The 18788-nt window shown below is 35.4% G+C and overlaps 1 protein-coding gene across 3 annotated transcripts in view; it reads right to left on the bottom strand.

The window, feature by feature from the left end:
* SKAP2 (src kinase associated phosphoprotein 2) overlaps positions 1 to 18788 on the bottom strand; it is a 222209-nt gene that overhangs the window by 25778 nt on the left and 177643 nt on the right. For all 3 annotated transcript variants that reach the window (XM_032286940.1, XM_032286939.1, XM_032286938.1), the window contains exon 10: positions 1242 to 1322. In XM_032286940.1, the coding sequence (XP_032142831.1) occupies positions 1242 to 1322 (81 nt within the window). The remainder of the gene's footprint in view (positions 1 to 1241; positions 1323 to 18788) is intronic.

The raw sequence follows: 18788 nt of genomic DNA, 5'->3' as shown, positions 1-18788 counted from the left end.
AAACACTAACCAAAACCTTTTGTAGCAACCTACTTCTGCTTTCCTGTCCAGGTCTAGAATCAGGCCTCTGTTTCCTTTCCACATGTCACAGTAGGAAGGACTCTGGAAAGCCACTTCCTGAACATACACTTCTTGTCCACCCAGCCTTGACAGCTTGAAAGAGTGATGTATGGACATATCAGAGAGGGGAAGGTGACCCTAACTCTAGCTTTTTGCAAGACACAGAGATGATATGGCAGACCTTGCCCCAGCTGACATGTGGCTATGAAGAGGTGTAAAGTCCTGATAAGAAGGCAGTCTTTTTCTTCTTTCCGTGTAAAATAATTGCTGGTTTATCAAAACTAACCTCATGCTTGCACTACAGATATGGTTTATCTCCTGCTATTTGGAAATAACAACAAGCAAGAAAAGTTGTCCATATCATGTGATTTTGCACAGAGCGTGTGCAGTTATTTTTCCAGTCTCATTCATAATTAGTACTTGGGGCTATGTGCCAAGTGGAAATGGATAAGGGGAACATCCTTCCTAGCCTTTTAGGCCACCAGTGTCCTTTTCCAATTTTTAAGCTGCTGTCACTGGACTCTGGCATTTCTTACCCAATTCATTTGCTTGCTGTGTTAATCATATGCAATGAAGATATGCATGGCCAACATTTAAACAGGCTGCAGATCAATTAGCAGTCTTAAGTTTATCTGATTTTTATCAAAGAAGACAGAGCTGTGGGTCGATTGTCAGAGCCTGTGTCAAGTTGACCTTTTCAGAGACGTCTACATTGCCAGTCCCCTGGGCAACTTGTTGTCCCCTGTTAGTCTCTGAATGGCAGAAGTCTGTTCTGCTCAAGCACAAAGTATACACAGATGTCTATATTACATTCTTATAGGTTTGACAGCAACTGCATGTTGTATCTATAAACTGTCCTTTAGCAGTGACACTTCCTCAATGATGATAAGCTAATTTATGCAACTAAATCTCCTTTGTGCAGAAATGAAAGCTAATTGAGTCATTACAAAGTAATTCAGGAAGGAATACCTTGTATAAATTGGCTTACTTTATAAATCCTTCTCAAGTGGTTTTCATGCATCCTAAATGGGACTAAGCAGCTTATCAGCCATAAGATATCCAGGCCAAACAAGCCAACTTTGGGGAGCTGTGTAAATGTCTTCAGAACAGTAAGAACGTGGATAAAATGTAAGTGAACAAAAGCACAATAAGGTTTGCCAGGAAGCTACACAATTCATTACCTGAGGTGTGATGAACACTGTCCTGACTCATCTTCCTTTGTTCTTCCACTTTCACAGGAGCACTGCTGTCTTCTTCTTCTTCTGTAAACAAACATTATCAATGGCACACTGAAGGGTTTTCTCAGGGAAAACAATACAGTACTCACTCCATTTTAAAAGCAAAACTAAAAGTTTATAACACAAACATTATTTTTCAAAGAATAAAACAACTCAAGATTCACATTCCTTTTTCAACAATCTAACACTGAAAAAAGAAAATACCAGCTACTTCCAAATAGCAGCCTTTCCAAATGGCTTGGCAAAATTTAATATATGTACTAATGCACTGCTTGTTTTGTTTTAAATACTTTTAGAAACTCATCTGGAATGATCTTCATTTCAGTAAAGCCCTAAATCCAGTAAAGTAACACCAAGCATTATACTGATGCACCACATTATATTGTGTGGCAGGAGTATCATATATAAAATCATGGTCCCTAAAACATCATATAGCAAGGAGAAAATGTGTGATTAAAAATGCAGTTAACCTATAAATCATTTATTGAGTATCATATAATTTCATATGTTTTCTCACTTAATCTTCACAGGATACTATAAGGATCCTCATCCTTCAAGGTAATTCCCCCAAAATTATACTGAGGACCTATTATGTATCATATACAATGCTGGATATTAAAATCTCATAGACAAACAATTTTTAATTCTCATTCTACAGACCAGCATATTTTCAGAGACTCAAAAAGGTGAAGTGACTTCCAATGTGTGTCATTCAAACTTAGGTTTGTGATTATAAAGTTAATGTTCTTTATCCTACATATAACCAGTGCTTTATTTACTTCTGTTTCACATTCATCTATCCCATTCCTTCCCCAGATTGTGGAAAGAAATAAGATAAAATTAAATGAGAAGAGTTTTAAATAGACTTAATAAACTAACTCTTTTACACCAAGAAAAATATTTATTACGTTATTTTTTTTCTCACCTAATGATTTACATACAAACCTAGAAATACTTAAGGCAGGACAAATAAACAAATGGCATGCCAAAGAAAAACTGGGTTCAAAAAGAATCATAATTCCAAGAAAACTCCTAAGCTTTAAAGAAAAATATGCAAAATAAATAAATGTAGCCATGGTAACTATTCAATCAATCAATCAATCAATCTTCATTGGATATTAACTAACTGTGAGACAGAGGGGATCTACCAAGGAGGTAAAAGTAACAGGAAGCCTCTGCTCACAGGAAGCCAACAGCACATATGGGACAGAAGACAAGATCTAAAGGAAAACAGGCTGAAGGGGCCTAAACCTGATAGGTGAGGCACAAAGTAATGAAGAAGCATAGCAGAGAAATCACCCAACTAGGGAGTACCATGGAGGCTCCAAGGGATGTAGAGAATTTAAATAAGGAGAGAGTGTCAGAAGGATATTTCCAGAGTGATAGGTATGAACTTTAAAAGAAAAAGGTACCGTTACGTTCATTTTGACTAAAGAATCTGCTACACGTAGGCAAAGAGCCAGTTAGGAGTTATGCCCATAGTTTAGACCAGCTGTTGAGGGGTGATGAACATCTTGTTATGGACTTCAGGCTTTTATTTGGTGGGCAATAAGAGCCTTAGAAGGTTTTTGAGCAGAGAAAGAGCAGGACTGAAGCTATCTTCAGGAATGGACATCTGATCCCATTGTCTCAGATAACCTAAAGAAGGGGAAGGAAGTCCTGAACTGAAGGGGAAAAGGCAATGGAAAGGAGATGCTTATGAGAGGTAAAGAAACTAGAATGGATAAGCTTTGTGCTTGACTGAATGTGGAGGAATGGGGGGGGGGGGGAAGAGCAACAAAGGATGGCTAAAGTTTTGAGCTTAGCTGAGAAATGGCATATTACTACTAAAAGGAGGATGGCCAAGATAACCTGTCTTACCAGTGAACACAAGGAGTTGTGCTTTCAACATGAGGGATTTAATGTATTGGTGGGGCAACCCAGAGAACAGGTCCAGGGGCAACTGCAAAGTATGGTAGAGCAGTCAGGACTGCAGGTGGAAATTTAGGGGTCTCCTGAAAATTTTAAATGGGGATGAATCAAAATTGGCATGTCAATCAAGCTTGAAGGTAGTGGTACTTATGTGATGAATAGAACTGTTATGAATTTTTGTAACTCAATTCAAACAAAATAATGATAGCTCCAATATAAGGGACACCTGAAAATATCTGGTACTTTATTAATATTGTTAAACCCAACACTGACAACATGGTTCAGTCAAATAAATAGAAGACCTAATGAAAGTATACTACACTTTTAAAAAGTATCCTGTCTCTTTTCTTTTTAACAATTGTTATCTCACATATGCCAAACTTCGAGGACTAGCTTTAATAAATGGGTTAATACAGTGTTTCCATAGAAATTTTTAAAGGTATAAGGGGCATTTACAGTCATTTATTCTAACCTCATTTTATTGACAGATAATTTTGTAAAAGGTGAAGGAGAAAGCTTTCCTTACTTTTCACATTTGCTTTCTGTAGCACCCACTCCTCTTTTAATTTAGTCACAAATTCAATAGTAAGAAGTAAATTAAAAAATGGTTAAAAGCACTTTTCCTCAGTCAAAAGCTATAACCGTGTCAATGCAGTAAGAACTATTCCTGACTTTAAAGAGACTGCAGGAGCTGGGTGCACTGGCTCATATGCCTGTAATTCCAGCACTTTGGAAGTCCAAGGCAGGTGGATCACCTGAGGTCAGGAGTTCGAAACATGCATGGCCAATATGGCGAAACCTCATCACTACTAAAAATACAAAAAATAGCTGGGCATGGTGGCAGGCCCTTGAAATTCCAGCTACTCAGAAGGCTGAGGCAGGAGAATTGCTTGAACCTGAGAGGTGGAGGTTGCAGTGAGCCAAGATCGTGCCACTGCACTCCAGCCTCAGCGACAAGAATGAAACTCCATCTCAAAAATAAAAAAAGAGACTGTGGGATTTAGATTTCACCACCCAAATTAGCATCAAGATAAAAAATTGATTACAGTAATTAATGAAAAAATGCTGCTCTCTGGCAAACTTAACAATGAATTTAGAAGTATTTGTCTATGATTTTTTAATTTTATTAAAATTTAAGTGTCAGTAATGTGTGCTCTGAATTGTATATTGGTGTCAGCTTTGTCCTTAGAAATATGTATTCTTAAATTATAAGAATAATGGTATTAAAGAATTTACTTATCAATGTTTAATATCCAAATTGAAATCCATGTGAGATGATATTTAATACGCAGATTTTAGAGGATGAGATGCTCATTAAGGACACTTCCTTTTTCCATTTTAAGCCTGGTAATGATACTTTTAAATCAAAGCCTTATGCATTTCTTATATCAATTTTTCTTAATATTTAAACAACTCATTTTATCTTGGACTAGCAATACAAACAGCTTTCATATAAAAGATAACAAAATCAAATATTGTGTATGTTTTTGAATCTTGGGCAGGAAAAACCCTCAGACTGAACCTTGAATGGAACTTGGCACAAAGGAGGTGTTCAATAAATACAGAGTGAACAAATGGATTAAAAAATCATAAAAATAAATCTTAACAAAGCTCTCCAAAAATACATGTAAGAACAAGTGACCAAAACTTTAGGCAATAATCACCTTCACAATATATTAGAAATATATACATTCACATGTTTTTTATTTAGATTTATTATTAAATATGTATTTTAGTGTTGAGGCACAATCATTGTACAATACTAATTAATATCTCAAAGAGCCAGTGTTTGTGAGTTAATACACTCCATTCAACATTTTAATAACAGTAAACAAAAACAGCTCAGCTATGCAGTAAAATCCATCAAACCACACAGATGGTTATAAGGTTTTCATTATGTGGTTTCCATAGCAATCATATTGCAAATCTGGAAGCTTCTTGCAAATAAGCAGCTTGTATTTACATGCCTCTCAGCTGCAGCACAAAACTCTTCAGTGTGTGAAGTTATTATTCCAATCACACATTGTTAGAAGAATCATCAGGAGATTTTTTATCAGACAGGATAAAAATAACAATAAAGTGAGCTAAGTGCAGAAGAAAATTCAAACATAGTCACACATTTACTAAACTGATCAGTGAGAACAGTAGAAATGTTCTGGCAGTCATCAAAAGGTTTTAACAATAAACCCTGTCAAAAATATGAAATTTTCAGGAGCAATCAGAATTAAAAAAATAAACATAAACTGCACCCACACCTCTTTTTAATAGATATTTGGCCTTCCCTCTACGTTGAGCAAAGAGAGGAAGAGTTTGAGTCTCCCCAAATATTTTTAGCATTTGAGGAAATGCTTAATGGGGGAAAAGTCATGGCCCTTTTTTTCCCCCTTTTAATCAATTTAATTTACAAATTGATCCAGTTCCATAACAGATGGATTATTACCCTAATAAGGATTACAAATCTGTCTAGCTATGCAGTTTTTACAAAATGGGTATTTATGGCTTACTAATGTTCTTATCTTTAGGATAAATAACCAAAAAGAAGAGTGATTAGCAATTAGCTGACACTGCTTATAAAAAAGGCTGAAGACAATTTGTTAGCACCAACTCAAGGTTGTTCACATCAAGGCTAAGGACTGATTTTATCATCTCTTCCAGGGAGAAGAGGAAGATTATATATAAAAAAATCTTTGACTTACATAATGATTACCTTTCTCACTAAACACCCTCAGAAAACAGCTTTACTGAATTATAATGTATTTTAAAACATAAAACACAGTTAAGCTCTGAAATAAAGTTTGGATTTAGATCTCCACTTGCCCAGGCATTATTTATGTATTACATATTTTTTCTCAGGAAAAGTGAATATTTATTGCTTAAATGTCTACATACGCACTTATATCCATTATGTAATTAAATCCTCCAACAATTCTATGATGCAATAATAAGTACTTCTATCATCGCCATTTTATGAATATGAAAAATGAATTTACGGAGCTTGAACAACTTGTCAAGGTTCACACATCCATTTAGTACATAAGCTGGGATTTTAACTTTAGGCATATGCCTTAACTCTAAGTCATCGTGTCTCTTCCTTAATTTTCACTAAACTCTTCAATTTACAGGTGGATTGCTTTCTAAAATTTTATTTAAATACTGTCTGTCTGTGGACTTTGAAAACACTTTCACATAGATGAGCAGGTTCTATACTATCATAGCATTGTATCTGAAGTACATCTTAAGCAAACTTTCTAGTGCTGATTTAGAAACAGTTGCAACCTGGGGTGCCCCAAATATCTCTTCTCCCAGTTCCCCTTCCTCACCCTATAGCTTTTAACACACTCCCCTGTTCCTAAAGCCAATACACACTATTGGGCATTGCACACAAGATGCCCCTGAGTGGGAGATGAAAGAGGTGACTGGGAGAACAGAGGACACCACTGGCTAGTGCTAGCAGTAAAATATAAACGACAGGAGAAGTGCTGGGAGGATTTATACAAACGGCACACCACCCACTCTTCTCTCCCAGGACCTGTGGCAAGCCACAAACGCTGGTAGAAGGGTTGGAAAAGTTAGAGTCAAATCTAAGGTGTATGGGCAAAAGATTCAAAATTATGACAGCAAGGAAAAGCAAGCTCCCCAGGGGCTTACTACTGGAACTATTGGTAATATGAAGGATTTTTATATTATTTTATTACACTTCTAAAGGACTGTTCTGTCTATTCAATAGACTGATATATTTTACAGCAACAAAATATTTTAAAAAATATATAAGCATGTGCCTTTTAGTATTATATAAACTTCAAAAAAAAAAATGGAAGGATAAAGACTGAAATAGGATAGCTAGAGTCATGTTTACTCTTACGGAAATTTGGCAAAGTGGGGCGTATTGTTACAGCCCTGTTACTCACATAAACTGGATACTGCTTCTAATTCTTGGTGTCATCTCTGTACTTCAAAGTAGGAAGAATAAGTCTATCCCATAACACTTTGAAGAAGGATTTGGAGAAGACAATGAGATTACCAGACTTCTCAGGGGAAAAATGAAAAATTAGTATGCTGTACCAAGTTTATTACCTTAGGAACTAGGAGTTTTGCAACAATTTATTAACTAAGCAACCAGGAAGGTTAATGTGATATAAAAGGCAACAAAATAAGCAATAATTGTTTAACCACACAATCTAATTTTCACCTTTGACATTCTATTATTCTAAGATTTAATATGAAAAGGTTATAACTACACTTCAAAAGCAAAAGAAAACACTATTGAATTGTAGTAAACTTCTGTACTATGACATTAAAATTAATAATTCAAACACAAATTGGGAGGCCAAGGCAGGAGGATCACTTAACAGTTTGAGTTTATAGTGAGCAAAGATCGTGCCATTGAATTCCAGCCTGGGTGACAGAGCAAGACCGTCTCTAAGAAAAACAAAAACAAAAACAAAACCCATACACACACAAATTGGAAAATGTGAAAATAATAATTTTTCACATAGACATTATATTTGTTAACATCAGTTTGGACGTTGGGGAAAAAACTTGAACTCAAGGCAAGGTCTCATTTGACAGAGTCAGGAAAAGAAATCTCAGAAGGAAAAGAAACAGATAGAATCTCTTTCAATTTCCTTATTTCATAGAAGAGGACGTAAACTGTGGGCACCGAATGACTGCACAGAGGGCACACAGCTTGCACCGTGTACCCTTCTCCCTGAAAGTGCCTTCTGTGCACTGCAGACATTTCTGAAAAAGTTATCTGCTGCTCGAGAAGTATTCCTTTGTTTCAGTGTCTTGTATACACTTGATCATCTACAGGCAATTAGGCAATTATGGCAAACAAGAATGTATATAGGTTAAAAATAAAGTTTTCATAGGTCAGATTTGGTTGGTCAGAAGCCGCTGTGAGTTAGAAAATTATCCCACTCCTAAACAGTACTAGCTGTTAGGAAGTTATGAAATGGAGCTCCTTCTTGTCCGAATGAATTATTCACTGTATGATATAAATTCTATGTAGCCCAAATTCATAGCTTTTTATTAAAGTTTATAACAAATTCTGTAATTCTAAAATTCTTTTAGTCCAGGAAAGTCTGAATTCATTTCACTTATAGTAACCTCTGTCTAGCTCTGGATGTCTGGTACAATTACACCTCCTTTTTTTTTTTTCAGTTAAAGTAACACTTTTTCTTACTATTCTTGTTACAAGAGCAATATCTACTCATTGCTGAATGTCAGAAAATAAAGCTAAGCAAATAAATAAATCATCTATAATCCAAGCATAACCACTATTAACATCTTCTTCTAGACTACCTTTATCAGCTACTGGTTTTTCTTGATTCTTCTTTTAAATAAAATACCTCGAATGCATATGTATTCATTGTCCCCATACATTTCTTATCCCAAATGTGTATATGCATTTCATTTTAAAGTATTTCAAATTCTTTTTTAGAAAGTAAAATATTTCATCTCAATTTAGATTTTTTTGGCTTGCTTTAAATTTTATTAGATTAAAAAATGCTATCTAGTGATAAATAGGTTGATGTTAGGATTATCTGATTGTAATGTGGCTGTCTTATCAGGTTCTACAACTGCCTACTATAACCTCTGGAAAAACAGCTGATATATAGATGCAGAGCTCATTTGTTACAGGCTTTTGCTGTGTTTCCTCTGCTTGCCTATGCAAATATACCCTTCCTCATCACATACAGTGCATCTTAACCTCATTTTCAAGAACCCAAGAAAGAAAAAGCAGTTTCATAGAAAGAATCATCATTAGACTTACTGGCTCCACATCCCTTGTACCAGCAGTGCTTTCCAAGATCTCTTTGCGGGGTGGAGGGTCTGTGAGGTCAAAACCATTTTCATAATAATACTGAGACATTATGTACCTTTTTCACTATGTTAACATTTGCACTGATGTTGCAGAGCAATGATGGGTAAAACTGCTGATACTTTAGCATAAATCAACATAGTGGCACCAAACTGTCAATGTATTGTTCACTGTCCTGCACTGGCATAAAAGGAAAAAACTGAAAGAAGTCAGTTGCACTGAAGAATGTCCTTGGTGAAGCAGTGGTAATTATTTTCACCTAATATCAACCTTGAGTATGTAATTTTAATATCTGTGTGATGAAATCAGAAGAATGTATAAAGCATTTCAGCTACATGCTACATCACTAGATGTTTAAGACTATGAGTGTTGAGCTAAAATTAGCCATTTTTTTTTCATGGAACATGATTTTTAATTGAATGACTGACAAACTCTGGTTTTTAGACTTGGGAATCTGGTAGACATTTTCTCAGAAGTAAACAAAATAAGCTTATCATTTCAAGGGAAACAGCTGACAGTGTTTATTGCCAATGATATAACTTGAGCTTTCAAGCAAAAATTAGAATTTTTGAAATTGTATCTGCCACTGTAGGCTTGACAGCTTCCCACTATTTAAAGACTTTTCCAATGAGATTGATGGTGATATAAACAAAATACGGGGTTTTTTTTTTGGTTATGGCATAATTGTGTCCATATTTATAGGTTCTGCATAATGTAATGAACGAGTGTTTTCCAACTAACCAATGCATAATGTTACAAAATCAGGCATGGGTAAAAGCATTCAACAAAGTGTAAGACAGGCCTATGAATTTTAATGTAAAAGAGTATGAAAAGTTTATTAGTACGGTTTCAGAGAGTTCGCCTTGTACCAGCTTTTAACTACCACTTGTCATGTCTGGGTACAATATCAAAAAATAATACTTATAATTACCTGCAAGTAAAGTACCTCCCTTTTCCTACTACATATCTGTATGAGGTGGATTTTCTTTATAAGTTAACTGTACTTAAACAGCATATCACAACAAACTGAATATAGAAGCAGATACGAGACTCTATTTAGTCTTCTGCCAAGACAGACATTCAAGAAAGCTGTAAAAATGTAAACAGTGCTGTATTCTTCTAATTTCAGGGGGGAAAATAGTTATTTTTCCTAAAAATAAGTTATGTACACATGTAATAGGTTTATAATTGTGATTTTTAAATTCATTAGTAAATTAACATTATTTAAAGATCTGTTTTAATTTCTAATAGGGTAAATATTGAGATTTACCTACTTACCAAACTATTTATTGTTAGATAGTATCCTTTTAATCTAACAACATTTAAAGCAAACCAAAAAAATCTACATTGAGATGAAATATTTTACTTTCTATAAAAGGATTCAAAACATAAACAAAAGCTTTTGGGGGTCCTTGATAATTTTTAAGATTCTAAAGGGATCTTGAGATCAGCAAGTTTAAGAATGGCTACCCTGTACTATCTAGGGTAGATGGTACTATTTAGTTAAATATCTAAATACTGTTCATCCACCACATGAAAAAAATTAATATCCTGCTAACCTAGAACACTATTTGATAATTATTTTATATTCTCAAAGCACACAATCTCAGGATTGAATCATATTAAACTACTGACTCATATTGAGCTATTGACCAACATTCCTATGTGTTTTTCCCATTTTCTGTGAAACCAAGTCTTTCCTTTCTTGTACTTGTGCAACTAGATTTTTTGAGCAAGTGGGATATTCTATCATATTTCATCTTGTTGGATTTGACCCATGGTTTTGTTCTATTAAGAGCAGGCCTGTATCCAAAACATTGACGAACAGGTTGGATATAATAATATTGAAAATGAAGCCCTAAGGCATTCATAAAATCAATTAATTAGCACTCTTTGGACACAGCTGTAGAGTCAGTTATCCAATGGTCTCTGTATCTATGAAGATTTCATAAGAATCCTAGCCACATGTCTTACTGAAATCCAGTTATATGTCTGCAATTCCTTGAAACCATACTGTGTTCCAGTAATTAATGTTTCATCTTCTAGTTAACATAAAAGACTCTTTTTGATACTTTATGTTAGCAGTTTCTGGAGTCCTCTTTAGAGCCCATAAACTATCTAGAATTATCTGGTATCTGTGGTGGATACCAGATACCCTTTCCAGAACCAACACATAGATCCTCCAACTGCTGGGACTCGGGCTGCAGTTGGTTCACAGCTGTCTCCCTCATGAGAAATTGTACTCAACTGTAGGGAATTGGTTCACTCAAGATTACAGGGCATCCCAGAGAATGGTCTGGAGCCAGTGAATAGCTAATGCAGGAATACAAAGAGAGGCCCCTATTCCTCAATTTGGTACAACCCTGAAGAGTCATCCTAGCCTAGTCCTACCTTCTTCACTTTCATCTAAGGTATGTCCCAAGATCACTCACCCATAAACCTTGTACATGGAACTGTCTTAGAGTCTGTTTCAGGGAACCCAACTCAAGATACTTTCTGCTGTTTCTGAAAAGTTTATAATACAATTGCTAGACTCCAGGCCTCTAACATCTTTCTCATCCTTCATGTTTCCCTCAAAATCAGTGAGAGCAGCTCAATGACTTCATTTACAATTTCTCTTTTCATGTATAGCTTTACCTGGACCAGAAGACAGACTCAAGTCCTACTTATCTTCAAAGCATAGTTCAATCCCCACTCTGGGAAGCAGCTGGCCTCTCTCCCCTTTGTGTTCTCACAGACTTTGTACAGGCCTCTATTATTCCACTCAAAAGGTACTGCAAACTTTCCTCTACTAATCCACTTTTCCTCCAGGTGTGGACCTCCCAATGGCTTATTTATACTACCTAAATAAGCCTGGAACAAAAAAAGGGTTTGTTTTTGGCTAGCTAGGTATTTTAGCTGAATCTTTGTCAATCCTGGGCTTCTGTTCCCTCTTACCAATCTTATTAGTTGGAGGATGATTCTTAACAGAAAAGGAGCAAATGGAAACTGAGCTATTTTCTCTGAACCACTGTCCCTAATAAGTTTTGAAAACAAAAACACACAACTGTTGTACATTTTTGGTTGTGCTTATTGTAATTTATAAATGTGAGCTATTTTCATATTTTTTTTGGTTATTTAGACATCTCAATTGTTGATGCACACCCCTTAAAACTTGCATTCAGGCTGAGCACTGACAATCTCTTTAAAAAAAAAAGTTCCCTTGAAAAATAGTGTACACTGCTGAAAAAACAGGGGACGAGTCATGATTGTAATGGCCACAGAAAGTGAAAACCTTGGCACTTGCCCCTTCCATTTTTCTTCCAGTTGAAAGGCAACTTGCAAATGGAAAAATCATCTCCCATTACCTCCCTCTCAGGGACTAAATATGATGAAAAAAAAAGTGAGCCCAAACCCTGAAGCAAGCAGGGCCAAGAGCAGCTTCAATCCTAGCCAGAAGCCTGAGAAGACTGATCAATCTTGAATAAGATAACTATGGTTTCTTACCAGCTATGACTGCAGTAAGACATGAAAAATATGACAAATTAAAGCACTTTTCATAATACAAAAGAATGGCACTCTCAAAACATGAATGTCCATGTACCTATGAGTGGCTGTGCATAGACTTTCAGAATTATGTTTGTAAGATGTTTTCAAGTCTAATGTAAGAAATATCTTCTTGACAGACTAATTTATGATAAAATGTGTTATAATGGCTGAAGAGAAAAGATGTGCTAGAACTAGGATATTTCTGTAGAAAGGGGCTGCCGAAAGAAGCAAGGTAGAACCTGCATGTGGGAAGAAGGGGAAGTTAGGCATGTAAAACTCATCCGATGGAGGTCTTGATGCTCATTCTTGCAAAATTGTATTTGCTGTCCTTCAAAGTATATAATAATAAAAATTTGAGCTCAAAAAATAACACACTTGCTCAGTTTGGGCCCCCTAAAGGGATAGGTTGAACTCTCATTTAGGAAGTTTCTCTTACTTGGATTCCAGAGATACAGCCAACATAAACAAAATGTCTGCTCTTATGTAAAAGAGCCAGATTATTTTTAATGTCCATGGCAGGCAAAACAGATCTTACTTTTTTTAAGGTCTCACCCACAGTGTCCCAGAGTAGCAGATGAAGTAAACGTATCCACTCTGGGAAGACAAATCCCTGCCACCTAAGAGGCCTAGGGTCTAGGCAGTGCTAGTGCTCCAAAACTAACTCCTAGCCTATTTTCCGGTATGACAAAGCATTCTTGTTTTCTCATCTCCAAATAACAACTGTTCAGAGATTTTATAAATTTTTCCTAGCATTTTTAGTTAAAATAAATGTTATGCTATAATTATGTATATTAAAATGCAATTTAGAATTTTATTTCCATCTAATTAAATAATGCAATCAAACATATAAATTTAATGGCAAACCCAACTATAGTGCTTAAAGGATCATTCAATGTTTATTGTCCTTGCTTGGAGTAAATCATTGATTTAAAGAGAATACACAAAATAACTTATGAACTTTCCTGAACAGTCTACTTAGGAGAATAATGTTATACTATCTGAATGTAGTTTAATTGCATGACTTATTTACACCTATTCTAGCCAAATAAAAGTAGGTATCAACCAGTGGTTACAGAATTCAGGTGGTTTTATTATAAATAACTTTATCATATGATCCTTTACTTAGCTTTGGAAAATAATTTCTGTATTAAAAACCTCAAGAAGAAAAATTATCTCCATATAGTTCAATTTAGTGAGGAAATACAATACACTAACTTGGCATGTGTCCACAGGAAAAGTCTGGCTCCCAGATGCTTCTTGCCAACCCACAGCAGATTCAACAATGTTTAAACAACTGACAATGTGCACTCATAGTTCTGATGACATAGTGGCCAAAAATTTAGCATGAGCCTGTCTCATGGGTATTTTCATATATTGAAAAGTTAAAATAAAAACGAAATAAATCATAGGCATATACATATACACTTCACAAAACAAAAGATTCAACACAATTCAGGTAGGCTTTTTTAAAGTAGATGTTGCCAAAATTATTTTAAAATTAATAAGACATACTACTGTAACTCAAAATATATCAATTTTTTAATTGTGTGTTATTAAAAGAAATATAACCCTATTTGGTTACCTATGCCCAAAGTCCAACAATAACTCAAACAAATAGATTAACTGTCTCCATAACTCATTCATTATAATCATACCATTTATATTAATATCCATGACTTCCTAAAACATGTACCCATAGCTAGCAAGTGTTTTTATTAGTATGAGTAAAATGAAATTGCCAATATTTTCCTAATTTTGACCTCCAAAAACAATAACTTTATAAGATTCAAGGGTAAAGTAAAACTTCAAACTTTTGACACCAAATTTTGACACCAAAGTAGTAGCTTCATTTTTTAGATACATAACATCTATGTTTCTTTATAACTGGCCCTCACGTGTCTCATTTAACTGAACAGTCTTCTTTCCAAACAGCAATATTCTGAGTAAAATCTACATCCTACTATAGCAGATTGAAGCATAAACAGAATATTGTTAATATTTAATATAAAATCAGCTGTCACAAACGTAGCCAACAGTGAAAAAGCCATGATACAAATAAAATTACTTCGTGTGATTTTTCCTATTTCCAGATGACAAGTTTCTTTGAGATGATATTCTCTCTCTTAATAACAAACAACTTCTGTCACATAATGTTTATGTCATGTAAGTTTTACAAATGAATAGTGCAGAAACTGCTTTGACTTTCTAGGGGAGAAAATGATTGATCAGCATACAGAATAAAGTAGGTTATTTAAGTTAGAAGGACTTCAGCTGATTGAAATGCCAACCCCATTTTAAAGATATATTATAAAGTAATCACATTAACTAATTTAATATGACTTCAAATGTAAATATGTATTAGTCTTAGCTTATAAAACCAAAGTATACATTTGGGTCTACATGGACATCTATTTAATTTGATTTTTGAGTAATTCTTTGTATATACAAGTGTCATTTTTACCCTAAATAGTATTAAGCAGCTATTTGGGATAATTTACTTAATAAATTCAGTGACCATTTAAAATCTCTTCCTTCATAAATTTAACAAAAATTTCTTCTTGTCAAGAAGTAATTAAAGCCAGGAACAGTGGGTCACACCCGTAATCTTAGCACTTTGAGAGGCCAAGGCAGGTAGATCGCTTGAGACCAGGAGTTTGAGACCAGTCTGGGCAACATGGTGAAACCTTGTCTCTACTAAAAATACAAAAATTAGCTGGGCATGGTGGCACACACTTGTAGTCCCAGCTACTCGGTAGGCTGAGGTGGGAGGATTGCTTGAGCCCAGAAAGTCGAGGCTGCAGTGAGCCAAGATCACACCACTGCACTCCAGCCTGGATGACAGAGTGAGATACCATTTCAGAAAAAAAAAGAAGTAATTAATATTACCATTATAAAGCCCCTTAGTACATAGGAGACAGGATTTTAGACACCTAGCACAGAACCTTGCCTATAGCACATACACAAAATTTTGTTTTATGACTTGAATTAAAGGTTTGAAATCCAGTACTTATAATTAAATCTTCATTGTAGTGTTAATCCATTACTTATGGCTTAGGAATTCAACCCCTAGCAATGTGGTCAACCAAGCTGAAAAAGACCTGTCCTTCCCCACTTGCCCAAAGCAACATACTGATCATTTGCACAGTGGGGTTGAGGCTGGAGTTTTAACATTTTCGTGGACACAGGAGACAAGGCTTTGGCCTGTGAGAAGCACAGAGATACAAATGAGAACCCCAATAGCCCAGGGAAGAAACAAGGAAGCTGTCTGTCTTTCCAGGGCTGGAGGTCATGGGGCTTCCTGTGAGAAAGCAAATCCCCAAGCCTGTCCAATGTAAGATCCAAATTTATACCATCCTCAAGCACGGTATTCCCAAGCCAAGGAATTTAACATAAAAATTTCAAACCCCCTGGGGTTCTTTCTAACAGAAGCAAATGTAAAACCATCCTTAGGAAAAGCACTTAAGGAAAAACACTTCCAGAACCCAGGGCATACAGCACTGTCATAGGGGTAAGGAGAAAACCTGATAAGCTCACAATACATGGACCTACCAGAAGAGACTTCCAAGTGAACAGGCAATTCCTGTGTGGCCAGCTCTAAAAGAAGTCAACATTGAAAGTTGAAGGAGCACAGAGAAGAGCTAAGAAATTAAGGAAAAGTCCAAGGCAATGTGAATCTTTATTTTCATAGCATTTCGAAGCTAGAGATTCAAAACACATTATTACACTAGTCCCATCTCTTTGCTTTCACTGGGTGAAGGATTGATCCCACATGAATATTTTCTGGGCTTTGGACCATCTGGTTTTTAATGTCCTGAGCAATGGGGTTTCTTCCACCACTTCCTTTGCAGTCTTTTTTTAATATTGTAGGGGCAAAAAAAAAAAAAAAAAAAGGTGTTTAAATGTTAAAGGGATTTGGAGGTGTTTTTCAAAGTCTTTTGCTTATGAACTCTTTCTTAAATCTCTTCATGAATATGAACTCCCCTGTTTCCCTATAAACATTGAATATGCTATAATCTGGTCTCTAACCAACCTTAAACCTTTTACTTTCATCTTTAGAATGTTCTATAGGTGGTGTTTAGAACCACATATTTCTCACTGGGTATGAGTAGCACTGAACAGACAGGCCCTTTTATATATCTCATTTACTGCCATAAACTTGGCTTGGATCTTTGTTCAGTATCAGTCTCTCTTCAGCCTCTGGTTACCTTTTCATAATCATTTCTTATCATTTGTTATATTTATTTCTAATTAACAAATTCTGAGTCATATTGGTCAACACTGTATCTCCAGTGTCTAGCACAGTGCCTGACATGTAATAGGTGCCTAATAAATATTTGTTGCATGAATAATTGCTTACATAAAAATTGGGTGTTTTCTTTTTGCTTTTCTCATTTCATGTTTCATTTTCTTTAGTATTCCTTTTCAGTTGATTTATTAGAATATTAGATGATCTCTGCAGAATACCTCTAAATTAATGCTGAGCTTTTAGGACATATAAATAAACACATAGGCTCAAATTAACATACTTTAAAGTGTCTAGACATGCACATCTACATATTTTGGGGTTACATCTTTTATAGTTATGTCATAAGCAAAATAGGGAGAGATGATATTTTATTATGGGTACAGATGACCTTCACCTTATCAAGCTAGGTTTCCAGGAAGAAGTGAGATGTAGGGTAATTTCTGAAAGAAAACACAGGCTAACAATGGAAGTGAAATGAGGCTATCTGATGTATAAGAGAGTGTAATAGGCAATGTGAAATTGGGAGCAGGATTCATAAGCAGTAAACTGAGAAAAGGAGCTAAATTGAAGAAAAGGTTGTGGAGTGGTAAAAGTAAACAAAAGGCTTAAAGTATGTCAGAGCTGGTACTAAGAGTGAGCAGCCTGAATCTGAATCTCAGCCTTCCTCTTCTTAAGGCCCTCCAATGATTCCTCTCTGCCCACTGAATCAAAGTAACTGCTTGAAAGATAATGTTCAAACATTTTCCCCAAGGACTTATCTAATCATTTATTCTTAACCTTGTTTCACCATCCTTTAAGCTGCTTGTGCAGATTTCCATATCTGAGTTTACTTTTAAACATAAAATTTACCATTTGCTTACTAATCACATTAAGTCCTTATAGATGCCAGGTTTAAGAAATCTGGCTATGATCCTGTGCTCTTCACTTTTACTGTTACTTTACCTTTGTTCTTTAATGAATGAGTGGAAGCAAAGGAGAATGTCATTTCCTGGGAAATGTCTTGCTCCAGATGACTAGCCTGCCATAGGGAGCTGGTAACTCAAGTTGGTCCTATTGCTCACAGTAGATGATTTCTCTTTAATGGCACAAAGGATTGATGATATAAGAGCTTTTCATCACTCAATGTATTACATTCCATAAATTTGACCCATTGGAATAGTAATGTTAGATTTTAATGAAGTTATGGAGGATCAACCATACTTCAATATACTACTGATAGTATACTGTTCAGTAATCATTCTTTTAGGATTCTATACTAATTCATGTTAGGAAACTAATCATCATAGAGAAAATTTCTCCTAATTTACCTAATGGACCCCTATAACTAAAGACTTTGCACTATTCACGTATTATTTATTGAATTCTTATGAGGAAGGCACTTGGTCAAGTAGTCTCGGGGTGCCAGGAAATATAAGGTTTGATCCTTGCACTAGGAGTTTGAAAATATAATAAACTTATAACAAACCATCCATTTGCTTGTTTGCCAAATAATCACATGAAAAGTAGTAAGATTTACAGAATAGCAGATATCAACATTTAAAATGTCATAACGTTGTAATTAATATTCAAATGAATGATGCTAGAAAAGTTTAGAAAAGTTCAGAAAAGAGGTTACTTCATGCTGGGATGGGTAGAAGAGGCTCTTTTGTTTTGGGGAGATGGGATTTGATCTGGGCCTAGAAAGTAGGGAGGATATGGTTAGAAACTGAACAAGGAGGGTAGCACTCTGAAAAGACAAAGGTGTATGAACAAAAATGTGAGGTTGGAAATGTATGGGATGTATGTGGGAAAATAAAGGGCAAGTGAGTTTGTTAAAATTGGAGAAGTGTCGCCTTATAACAGGGATTAGGCTAGAATGTGAGATTTCAGTAAGACTGTGAAAGATCTTTGAATGCCAAAGGTGAGAAATATGCATCTTATCCTATGGTCTGTGGTGAGCCATACAACATTCTGGAACAGCATAAAGATAGGACTTAAAAAA

The sequence above is a fragment of the Sapajus apella genome, unplaced genomic scaffold (assembly GCF_009761245.1).
Source record: "Sapajus apella isolate SASKATOON/1434 unplaced genomic scaffold, GSC_monkey_1.0 scaffold19, whole genome shotgun sequence".
Taxonomy (NCBI): Eukaryota; Metazoa; Chordata; class Mammalia; order Primates; family Cebidae; genus Sapajus; species Sapajus apella.
The sequence above is the reverse complement of the archived record's forward strand: the minus strand, read 5'-3'. Positions and strand labels throughout refer to the sequence as shown.